At 36.8% G+C, this 13,120-nt stretch overlaps 1 protein-coding gene across 1 annotated transcript; it reads left to right on the top strand.

Annotated features, from left to right (window-relative positions):
• The first annotated feature begins 1,692 nt into the window (after positions 1-1,692).
• Positions 1,693-12,739, top strand: LOC139165957 (myelin P2 protein-like). Its single transcript, XM_070749207.1, has 5 exons — positions 1,693-1,702; positions 4,243-4,335; positions 5,752-5,924; positions 7,424-7,525; positions 12,535-12,739. Exons 2-5 carry the CDS (start codon positions 4,263-4,265, stop codon positions 12,583-12,585), a joined length of 399 nt encoding a protein of 132 aa, XP_070605308.1. The 5' UTR covers positions 1,693-1,702; positions 4,243-4,262; the 3' UTR covers positions 12,586-12,739.
• The last annotated feature ends 381 nt before the right edge of the window (positions 12,740-13,120 follow it).

The following is a 13,120-nucleotide window of genomic DNA, read 5'->3' as shown; positions in this document are numbered from 1 at the left end:
ACACTTTGTAAAGCAATCTTTGAAGTAATGATCTTATCTGTTACTTGGGGCAGAGGTCATGCTTCGAATGAACACATATTTATAACATTACAACAAAATGACTCGGCTTCTCCAGCCAACACTATCCCTATCAAATAAGTGCAAATACTAGGAGTTACCCAGCTTTCATCAAATACAGGAAGCAATATTTTTTTTATAAAAAAAAATATATTCCTTTTTCAGATGCTTTTCAAGATTTATTAACTCTGAAAAACAATTATAAATATTTCAGGTAGATTTTTAGGCAATCTATTAATCAAATAATTTATCTTTTTTTTGACACCCCGCTGGCTTCCCTTCCAACTACCCACCCTTATTTTTTGTTCTTTGTGCTGTTATCAGCATCAGTGTGGGAGGATTATCATTTGGAGCACAGGTGTCGAACGTGCTGTGTTACATTGCCATCATGATGTTTCATGATGTTTTTCCCATTCATGGAGCTGGGATGGGTGTGGCCTGTATGTAGCACATCTGGTCTGCAGGCCGCTAATTTGACCCCTCTAATTTAGATCATCATATAAACATAGAAAACCAGATGACCTTGACTTAAAGTTTAATTATTTTGCTCAAAGTTTGTTCCATTTAAAGGTCTGTCTAATCATGTACTTCTTGACACAGATTGTGAATATGTTGGTTTAGATGTCGGGTAAACCACTATAAACTCGACTGCAGGAAATACGACTTTAGTCACTGAGTAGTTGATACATGGAACTCACTACTTGACTCTTTAGAATCATCACCTAACCCCCAAAACTTTACCCTTAGACTATCCACTATTGACCTCTCCCGATTCCTAAGAGGTCAGTAAGGAGTGTGCATAAGTGCAGCAGCTGTTTTCATCCTCTATCCTAATATTTCTCTTTTACTAGTATCATGTATATAGATATTATTATATCTTTGTATACCACCAATACGTACTCAACAAAATTAACAAATAAAAATAAAAGATATCTGTGTTTGTTGCAGAATCTGATTCCCACATTGGCATCAATATCAATATATACTTTCTCAAGCTGTAGGTCCACACTTACAAATTTAATTGGAACAGATTTTCTTAAGCACCAAAAAAACAATAGGGCAATGATGCCACCACAAAAGAATTAATGTACATGTGTTTAACATCATAGAGAAAGGAGTTGAAATTTGGAAAGAGATTTCTTTGGATAGCTTCATTTCCAACCACTTTATGCACAAGTTGGGTCTAGTGGTTAAGACACAGGCTAGAAAGCAGGAGAGTGAGTTCAACTCCCATCTTAGCCATGAAAGGCTTGACAGTAGGCCCACCTCACCTCACAGAATTGTTGATGTGGGAAAAATAGGAGGAAGGTGCGTTGAATATGTTTGCTTCCTTGAGTTATTTATATAACAACATAGTTATAATAATTTATATAAATAATAAAAATGATATATAAAATAATAAAAACATCTGGAGGTCATCATGGAGAAAAATCTATAGCAGTATTTCTCACTCTTGATAACTTCAAAAGGTATATTTCAACTCCCAGAATTTCCAAAGTAGCTTGCTAAGGGTGAGAAACATTTATATACAGTGTATAGAAAATCAGTGTGGGAAATCAGACACACATTTCTTGTTTATATGGCATTACTTGGACCACCATGCAGGGCAGATGAAACAGGGAAAGTGAATCTTCATCTTTAGCAGGTAAAGCCTTCATATCCTTCATAAATTCTGGACCTGAAACATGAATTTCACATTTTTATCATTTTAAAAGATAAAGGTATATAGAGGAGTTTGGTATCTTAGTAGATCATAAACTGAATGCAAGCCAAAACTATATACACATAAATACTTAAATCTTCCATGTTAAGAAAAGCAAATCCACATCACTGGAATAGACAGCTTACAAAACTTTTGCCAGACCCATCCTCGAATACAGCTCATCTGTTTGGAACCCATATCGCATCTCAGACATTAACACCCTTGAAAATGTCCAAAGATACTTCACCAGAAGAGCCCTTCACTCCTCCACTCGAAATAGAACATCCTACGAGACTAGACTTTCAATCCTGGGCCTAGAAAGTTTAGAACTAAGACGCCTTAAACAAGATCTAAGTATTGCCCACAAGATCATATGCTGCAACATCCTGCCTGTCGGTGACTACTTCAGCTTCAACCACAACAACACAAGAGCACACAACAGATTTAAACTTAATATTAACCGCTCCAAACTTGACTGTAAAAAATATGACTTCAGTAACCGAGTTGTCGAAGCGTGGAACTCATTACCGGACTCCATAGTGTCATCCCCAAACGCCCAACACTTTACCCTTAGATTATCTACGGTTGACCTATCTAAATTCCTAAGAGGTCAGTAAGGGGCGAGTACCAGTGCACTAGAGTGCCTTCCGTCCCGTGTCCTATTGCTCTCCTATATCTCCTATTCCTTTCTTCTATTTCTATATCTCTTCTTCTATTCTTTCATTGATATATTCTATTCCTATATCTTCTTTTCTATTATTTCTTAGATGTATTTTACTATGAGTATCTCCTCTATAACCTTCATCATGTATTTTACTATGTGTATATTGATATATACCCACTAAAACCCTCATTGTGTATTGGACAAAATAAATAAATAAATAAATAAATAAATAAAATAAATAGTCAGGCTGCTTTTGGAGTTCTGTCTTGTGTTAGACATTATATCTTATGAATAATGTTGAGCCAAAAAAATGAATGTAGAGGTAGGTGACTGGAATGGTCAGGGAAAAACAAATCCAGTAAAGAATTTTAACTGTAACATACTTAACAATGCTTAACACAATCTTCAAATAACTGAAAAGTTATCTTGAAGAAACTGATTCCCGATGCTCCACATAACAAGACTGCAACCAACTTTATCCCTGAGATGAAGTCAAGACTGACTAAGGCAGAAGTGTCAAATTCGCAGCATCATGGCGGTGTCACGTGACATATCACAACCTTTTTCCTCCTTTGCTAAACCTGGCATGGGAGCAGGGGTGGGCTACTGCCCGGATGGGGGGGGAAGGCAGTGGGATAGCGAAAATGGAGCTCCACCCCAGAGCACCCAATTTGCACTGAAAGATGCTGAAAGAAAATGCACGGCATCCTGCATAAGCCACCCCCACAGTGTGATAGTAAAACTTTTGGTAGCCTTTCACTGCATGGGAGTCAACAATGCATGGCACATCTAAGCTGCTGGTGGCAAATTTGACAGCCCTGGACTAAGGGGAAGGAGCTTTTGTGCAGAATCCTCTTCCATTTCTTAGAACCATAGAAAGAAGCCTCAGAAGTGAGCTAAAACAAAACAACATAATTGCTTCACCTTGCTTTTAGAAGGTGGGGAGGGGAGAAATATATTACTTCATAAAGCATAAAACATGTAAAGGATACTTCAAATATTCCTTCAGTGAAGCAAGATATTGTGCCTTCGGGGCTTTCCACAAGTCAACTAAACATTGGGATAAACTTCTTAGCAATAAAGAAGATGGTTAAGAATGTAATGGAATTTCCTTTGGTTGAAATAGAAACAGAAGTTATAACAGCATCTCTTGTAGTCCCTACATTCCTAGCTGTACACAGGGTTAGGCTGAAATACTTCTGACACCATTCTGTGATCTGTGTTATTAGCCTTTTAAATTGTTGTGGTGCCAGGACAATGTGTCAATATTAGGTATAATATAGTGCTCTACTTTCAACATTCTGAAGTTTCTTGACTTTAAGCCCTCCTAGTGTGTTGGCATTCTGATGATGAACATAGTGCAAGGAATTTTGCAATCAGTTTCTTGCCTATAGTACACAACCTTTTCTATCCTAGACACTATTTCATCTGTATTTATTTCCTTAATGCCTACATTAAGTTTATTTCTCATAAGACAGTGTCACAAGACTTTCTTGAAAATCGAATGCTGTCCTTCCTAAGAGCACTATGTCGCATCTGTGCTCCAGCACAATAGTAGCAAACTCACGCCCATCACCCTTCCCTTTTGTATTACTGTGGAGGAGTTGGTGGCAGGCAAATGCTGCTGGTCTTGGTACTAGCATGAATGGTATGGCACAAGGGCCCATTGTTTGGCCTCTGACATTGCCCTTCTGCATTGGGAGGTGCTAAGCCCTGCATGTCCTACGTCTTTCTTAAAAAGATGTGGCTGGGATATTATCATTCATATAATCCATCTGTCTCTTCCCAAGAATTGTTCCTATATTGCCCTTCTCCCAAGGACACCCGAGCAGCAAAACTATGTGCAATAAATTTGTGGGAAGCTGGAAACTCATCTCTAGTGAAAATTTTGATGACTACATGAAAGAATTGGGTGAGATTTATCTCGATTTAATTTTGAAAACATTGCAGATTACCCATTGTTGATTTCTCATCAGAGCTTTGCAATTAGATCATGAAATGTTTAATTCTCTTCAAAATAAGTACTATTAGAAAACATGAGGATTTTAAAATTTCTTCTTTGGTAGTAACCTTCATAGAATTTATTATTTAGCTTTTATTGTAGTATTAGATGTTGTTACTTCCAAGCCATTATTCATGATGGAATAAGGAAAAACTTAATTTGAATCCATTGGAGCTGGGTAGCTAATCAATTTAAATAAATAATCCTTAATTTCCTGACAGCCAGGTTTTCTTCTAAATAAAACTATTTATTGCATAGAAATTGTAGGCATAACTCTACTAATTTGCAAAATTACTCCATCAGTGAAGGGTTTTAATTGATGAACTCAGATATCTCTGGAATTTAGTTGCTTATTTTGTCTATAGAACTATATTTTAAGGAAGCCTAGTTGGATTAAATATGAAAGTTTGCTGTTTATGTGTTAAATCTTATACATATACAGTACATATGTATATATATTTTTTAAAAAATATATTGTATAGTTTTTGAACATGAAATAAAATATAAAACAAGAACTAAAATTTCTTCTGGAAACCGACTCTTCATATAGATAGGTTATCATAAAAAAGCAGTTCTTCCTATTTTGATTTCCATTTTTTCTTTATTTAATTTTGTTATTAATTTACTACTAGTTCAGTTTTCTTCAATCAGGCACTCTATAGACAAATTGGAGCACAATTCCCATTGTCCCCTGCCAGCTATTCCTTACCATCGCTGTGGAATATGGAAATTATTATTATTATTACTTATTATTATTATTATTATTATTACTTATTATTATTAATAATAATAATAATATTGTTGTTGTTTTGTTATTGTTATTATCATTGTTGTTGTTGTTGTTGTTATTATTATTATTATTATTATTATTATTATTATTATTATTATCATTATCATTATTTGGATTTGTATGCTGCCCCTCTCCGAGGACTCGAGGCGGCTAACAGCATATACCAAAAACACAACAATACAATTTATCCAATTAATATACTAAAAGGATTCTTAAAAATTCTAACTTAAAACATTCATTTGCATTCATTCAAATCACCCTAAGGACATTCATTGGTCAGGGGTGAGATCTAATGTCCCCAGGCCTGGCGGCAAAGATGTGTTTTTAAACTCTATTGGGCTATGACTATGTGGTTCACAGCAATACATATTTGTCTTACTAGGAACACAAATAAATCCTGTTATTTAAATATGAGTGCAGGTACATAATATGTCAGAGATAATAGATGTAAATGATTGCATAATAGTAACACCCACACCCACATACACTTTTTGTCAAATGAGTAATGAATGACTTTTTTTCTTGGTGTTCCATAGGAGTGGGATTGGCGACTAGGAAACTTGGTAACTTGGCAAAACCTAAAACCATCATCAGCATGAAGGGAGATGAGGTCACAATCAGAACAGAAAGTACCTTTAAAAATACACAGATCACATTTAAGTTGGGTCAAGAATTTCCAGAAACCACAGCAGATGGCAGAAAAACCAAGGTGAATAAGCTTTTTTACACTATCTGAGTTATTTTGAGGCTCTTAGGAACAGTGTTAGAGCTTCCAATAACAAAGGAAATAAATAAGAGGGTCTTTCAGATAACAGTTGATTGCCATCTACCATATTTCCTCAGAGTTCAGTCCTGATGTGGGAAATTCTTATTAAAGTATTGGATATGTTTAAGCAGTATTTCGAAAGAAAAGAAATAAAAATGTCTTTTAACTGACAATTTTTGTAACTTTCTTTTTAGTATAAAAGAATTGCTATGTGTCAGCTGCAAAAAGTCAGATGACTACAAGAGGATTGTATAGAGATAGAGAAAACTGACTTTGCTGCCAAATAGTGGATCCCTGGATTTTCCACCTCAAGTTAGGAAGACTTATATAAAACAATGGCTTTGATACATACAGGACAGAATCAAGAATGCCCCCAAGAATTATACAAACACAAATAATAATTCAAAGGAGACAAAGCAAACAAGGCCCAAACCAGAGGTGGGTTTCAGCAGGTTCTGACCAGTTCTGGAGAACCAGTAGAGGAAATTTTGAGTAGTTCGGATAATCAGTAAATACCATATCTATTCTCTGCCTCCCACATATCAGCTGATTAGGAGGAAATTAGGATTTTATAGTAACCTTCCCTTGGAGTGAGGTGAGAATGGAGATTATACAGTATTCTTCTCCTGCTATGCCCACCAAGCCACACCCACCAAGCCACATCACGCCCACCAAGCCACACCCACAGAACCGATTGTAAAATAAAATTGAAACCCACCACTGGCCCAAACCAAAACAGGCATGTTGAGAACTGAGCATAAATCATGTGAAAGATAAAGCAAAAAGACAGGAAGAGGAACCATCAAGAGGAAAATAAACCATAATATATATTGAAGTTTGTTTGTTTGTTTGTGATACAGTAGCAGAAAAATTATTGGCATCTTATTGCTAATAAAATTGTAGCCATTTAATATACAATAGCAAAGCTCAAGGTTTCAAGTGACTGCTTATGGTTAAACAATACATGCACATGATTCAGAAATAGCTAAATGGATATAGACAACAGCTTAACCGGGGATTTCATGGAATCATCTATATTGTTTTCATATCAACAGTACAAAAATACTTTGTCCTGGCTTTCTTCCAGGATGCATTTTGACTTCTTGGTTGAATCTCTTGCTCTGTTGTATCTTGGTAGCCCATCATCTAAGTTCTGCTTAGTTTTTCAAGATCAGCCACCATTGTTAGCTAGGTACTGCTATCCAGTGTGACAAGCAGGATATATGTCTCTTTTTCTCTCTCTCAGTTGTTTATTCCTAAGTGCTAGAAGAAGATGATGATGATGGATAGATATGTAAATAATACATTGATTGGTAAAAGAGAGAGAGAGAGAGAGAGGCGTAGTCTTTACATATGGGAATGGTTAAATAGTACTTCACATTTTTATTGCACCCAATTTGTGCCAAAATGATAACTTTTAGAATTACTATTTGGATCTACAGACTGTGGTAACCTTAGAAAAAGGAGCACTGGTTCAAATGCAGAAATGGAATGGCAAGGAATCGACAATAAGGAGGAAGTTAATTGATGGAAGAATGGTGGTGGTAAGTAGTTCTTCTTAGTCGAGAAACCTACAGGATTGCATTTTAAAAATTTGTTTATTGCAATCTTAGGAACTTTTTTTTAAAATCAATTTTTATTACAACTTTTTTGTTTTTCCCCCACCCACACCTACACATTTTATGAACAAAGTGTTGTCCAGATCATTCTTATGCATCTCTTCATATACATAACATAACCCATTTTACATCATATCTCTTATTCTAATTTCAGCTGTAACATTCTCTTTGCATGCTTCTTTATTTTAACTTATTTTCTTCTTAATACATAAACAAAATTAATCGCCCTAAATTCTTAATCTCTTACAATAACATCAATTAATTATCTTATTCCTCCATTACTAAATATATTTCTCAAATTTCCCATACAACTTTTTAACATTTCAACTTCATCTCTTAATTTAAATTATCTTCAAAATTATACCAAATTAACATTTCACATTCCATCTGTTCTACATGAAAAGGGTATCCTGTTGTTCTATTTTTCTGTGAGCAATGTACATCACCAAATCTTATATAAAAAACCTTTAAACTTGATTATCCACAATCAATAATATTAATATAATCCTCTTAAATCTACTACTACTACGAACCTTACTTTCCTTCCTCCTTTCCATTAACCTTCCCATCTTTAACCATTTTCTCTTGGTCTCTTAAAAATTCAACTTCTTGATTTTCTATTTTTATCCCATTCCCTTAACTATTACTATTACTTTTTAATTTTTAAATGTTGTTCTGTCTGAGTGCCCCCAGACTTCAACACCAACTGGAAAAAGCAGCCAGACATGCTGGTAAAAGCAAAGGCACTTTATAGTTTGAAAAATAAACACAGAGAAAAACCTGTTCTTCCCAACAGGCAGGCTATGAGGCTTCACAGCAAAGTCCTGACGGCCAGACAATACAGCAGACTTCTTGCTGGCACACACACCACTGTAGAGAATAAGCCCCCACGCCTTTCCCCCCAAGGTTTCAGCCTTCAAGGCCACAAGTCAGAATCAGAGACGCCAAAGATCACAGCCAGGTCCCAGGACTCCCAAAGATAATACTCCACAAGACAGGAAGGGTGGGTCTGCCTTTTCAGCCTTTCTGGGGAGAACCACACCCAAACCCAGCTGTTACCTATTTAGGACTGGAAGTACCTGGCTAATTGTCCCCTTCGTTGTTCTGCTCTTCTCTGCCTGTGATCGATGATGGCTTGAGCATTTTCATCTAAGGACTCCAGGCTGCTTGCTGGGGAGAGCTTCACCCCGGGGGACTCTGGCTGTTCTCCCTCTCCCTCGGCCTGATATTCCTCCTCCCCTTCTGCCTGGGCCTCCTCCTCCTCCTCCTGTTCCTCATCCTCCCCCTCTGAGCAGGGAGCCGGCAGAGGTTCAGCCGTTTCCTGAGGAGCCTCAGACGGAATCACAACAAATGTATTGTATCTTTTCTTCTGAATCTTTTTCTCACTTTTAAATGCATTATTATTCTCCCCAAACTTTCTTCTAATCTCTTCCCACTATTTCCCTTTTTACCCTTTGCTTGATTCTTTTTGGTGGGACATTCCCCACCCCACCCGTCTGCTCTTTTTTGCCACTGCAAATCCCAGTGAAAGCATCTAACTGATTTTTACTTTCAGTTCTTTTTTCTTCAAAGTTAGTTTCTTGCTCCTCATTTATATTCTCTTTTTCCACCTTCTCTCCTATTTCCTGCTCTGTATATTCCAACAAAATTTCTGATTTTTTATTACGTTTTAAAGTTTCACACATTTTTAACATCTCAAATAACTCCTCATACATCCACAGCTCCATTTTGCCAATTTTACAAAGGTTTGAGATTTTTATATTATATCACATTTAATTAAATACTTAAAGTCCATATATTCTCTTTTTATTTTCAATTTCTAATGTTCAATTCAAATATTAGTCCAATCCACTCAAAATTGAAGGTTTATTATATTCCACAGTCATAAAAGATCGAAACGAAGCAATGTAGAGAAACAAACACTCTTTAGAAGTTCTCATAGTTTCCACAGTATCTTTTTTGGTAGTCAAGGTCAAATTTCACATCTGCACTTTCTCTTCTGTTTTCCACCAAGTATTGCAGTGCTCTCTTTCCACCCGCAGATGGCTCACTCAAATCCACAATGCTTTCAAATCAATTGCTTGTCAAAAATGTCCAAAATACTTTAAATCTACATAGAAAATGATTTCCCCCACATTATTTTTTATTTTATTATTTAATTTCTCCAAATCCAATTATAAAAACAGAAATCTTCTTGGGCTTTGATGTTTTACCTTCCACTTTGCCTTGCTTCTGCCATTTAATTTCCCAAATGCCGATTAGCTGCTAATTACAGCTCCAAGACACCTTTTAATGTCCAAATTTAAAATCCTTTTACCAGTGAGTTGGCCAATCACTCACCCAGTTCCAGCACTCTGTTCAAACACTGATCCTGCACCAAAAACATTGTCCAGTTGCCCCAGCTTGAGAGCGATCATTTTAAAATGGCCACCACCCTTGTCTGAAAAGCTGTCTCTGACCTTCAAGAAACTTGCCTGTTGCTCTTGATTATCCAATAGGCCTCTCCTTCTTCCCTATCCCGTTCTGGTCCAAAGATCCCCTCCCTGACAGGGTTTTGTGTGGCTGGATTTTCATGGAGCTCATTGGAGCCCGCTATTTTTCCAACTAGTCTCACTGCCGCACTACCATTTTTTCACAATCTTAGGAACTTTTGAATGGCATGGTATGTATTTTGATCACAGCTATATACGTGAAAAGGGTACACTGTTCAAAATATATGTTAAACATTAAAGAATAAACATGTGTGGTTTAGAAAGAGCATTTTTATCTGCTCAGAGAACAGTTCATGAATTTGAATATGATCTTCCACAGTTGTCCAATTTAAGGCAGATTTTGATTTTGGGATGGTGTTCATCAGTTAAAACATACATGTGAGCCAATTCAATTAAAACCAAGACTACTTTCAAAGGGCCCAAATGAGTAATGATATTTTCAGCTTTTTACATTTTTTATTTATATATTTATTCGATTTTTTTAATGCCGCCCTTCTCCTTAGACTCAGGGCAGCTTGCAACATGTTAACAAAAGCACTTTTTAACAGAGCCAGCATATTGCCCCCACAATCCAGGTCCTCATTTTACCCACCTTGGAAGGATGGAAGGCTGAGTCAACCTTGAGCCGGTGATGAGATCTGAACCGCTGACCTACAGATCTACAGTCAGCTTTAGTGGCCTGCAGTACCGCACTCTACCTGCTGCGCCACCTCGGCTCAGCATTTTACATTACATTAGGCAGAAAGAGCAAATGAAGAAAATAATATAATAAAATTATGCATGTTGAATGGTTAGAGAGAAATTTTTCTCAAACTGTTAGATATAAATACAGTGAGGCTGAATAGTAAGAATGTTAAATCTGATTAAGGGAAGCTGACATGTAGAATTTGGTACATTTAATAACAGTCGATAACTTGAATGATTGTGAAAGCAAACGAAAGAAAGATTATTTGTAGTTATTACTCATTATAGCTATATAATTCCATCTGTCCTTCCATTACCCTGGGGGGGGATTATTGACCCCCTCGGAGAGGGTCCGTAACTTGGGCGTCCTCCTCGATCCACAGCTCGCATTAGAGAACCACCTTTCAGCTGTGGCAAGGGGGACGTTTGCCCAGGTTCGCCTGGTGAACCAGTTGTGGCCCTATCTGGACCGGGACTCACTGCTCACAGTCACTCACGCCCTCATCACCTCGAGGTTCGACTACTGTAACGCTCTCTACATGGGGCTACCTTTGAAAAGTGTTCATAAACTTCAGATCGTGCAGAATGCAGCTGCGAGAGCAATTATGGGCTTCTCTAAGTATGCCCATGTTACACCAACACTCCGCAGTCTGTATTGGTTGCCGATCAGTTTGCGGTCACAATTCAAAGTGTTGGTTATGACCTATAAAGCCCTTCATGGCACCGGACCAGAATATCTACGAGACCACCGTCTGCCGCACGAATCCCAGCGATTGATTAGGTCCCACAGAGTGGGCCTTCTCTGGGTCCCGTCAACTAAACAATGTCAGTTGGCGGGCCCCAGGGGAAGAGCCTTCTCTGTGGTGGCCCTGGCCCTCTGGAACCAACTCCCCCCGGAGATTAGAACTGCCCCTACTCTCCTTGCCTTTCGTAAGCTCCTTAAAACCCACCTTTGTCGTCAGGCATGGGAGAACTAAAACATCTCCCCTGGGCATATACAATTTATGAATGGTATGTTTGTATGTATGTTTGTTTAGTAAATGGGGTTTTTAAATATTTTAAACTATAATTTAGATTTGTTATGAATTGTTTCATTTTGTTGTGAGCCTCCCCGAGTCTGTGGAGAGGGGCGGCATACAAATCTAAATAATAAATAATAAATAAATAAATAATACTTACAACAACAGTAAGTTCCTTAGCATTGTTTCTTAATAAACGCAGTTCAGGGGAACATTGTGTTCCTATCCTGCTTTTTGACTCTCCTAGTGTAGATTAGATAAACATTTGATTGGTTCATCAACCTGTGTTCCACCTTCTCCTAAAGCTAAATTTAAAACTGCTTCACTTGTTACAGATTAAAATTATACATACATCTGCAAGTTTTAAGTGACTGGGAGAATCGGTTTGACATCTTGATCATTAGCATTCAGAAAAATTTCCAGGCACGTGCTGACTTACTTGTTCTTTACTAAATCTTGTGTTCCTTAAAATTAAACAAAAGCATCTTGGATTTGGTGATTGACTTTTGATAAGTAGCGGTACAGTAAGAGATATTGTACAAGAAAGCTGGAAAAGAAAGCAAAATCAAAAGAAACCGATATAAACTTGCTAGCTACAATATTTAACGCAAACTTTTATTATTCTTTAAAAAAAAAAAAATGAACTCATCTTATATTTGCATAAATATATTGTATAATAGTGTTGAGGCTAATAGTGTGATCATGACTTGTCTTATATCTCAAATTATGTTCTTTTTAGGAATGCATCATGAAAGGAGCGCTGTGTACAAGAGTTTATGAGAAAATGTGACAAAACTTGATGTTTATACCAGATGTTCCCCACATCATTTCCTTGAGTGGCGGAGGATTTGCCATTTCTGTTCACCTTTCCCCTTTTTGCCTTTTACTGGAAAGCAATTAAACTATAAGTATTCATTTTAAAAAATTAAGAAAGTAGATCACATTTGAGACTAAATAAATGCTTACCGTTGTATAAGTGTGTAATTTCAGTGAAATTAAATGGTTGCATCTAGCGTCCTTGAACATTTTGTTAATGAGTTGTTCTTACTCCTTAGTGATGCACTCTTGCACTAATAAATCTATAATAATTTTACACAGAAACAGGCATATTCATAATTTATTTAAATTGCATGTTATGCAGCGTAGGTGTGCTAATCTGGGGTCCTCGACAATATAAAATAAAATATTCACCATCTCTTGAAAGACAAGAGTTTATTTACTTTCTCCTAAAGCTATGCTATGAACTTAAGATTTCACATTAGGCTAAAGTAGTTCTCAGCTTAGTTCAACGTCATTTGAAAGTGTCATCCTTACTTTGCACAGCA

This window comes from Erythrolamprus reginae, chromosome 3 (assembly GCF_031021105.1).
Source record: "Erythrolamprus reginae isolate rEryReg1 chromosome 3, rEryReg1.hap1, whole genome shotgun sequence".
NCBI classification, from domain to species: domain Eukaryota; kingdom Metazoa; phylum Chordata; class Lepidosauria; order Squamata; family Dipsadidae; genus Erythrolamprus; species Erythrolamprus reginae.
This window is presented reverse-complemented; position numbering and strand designations above follow the sequence as displayed.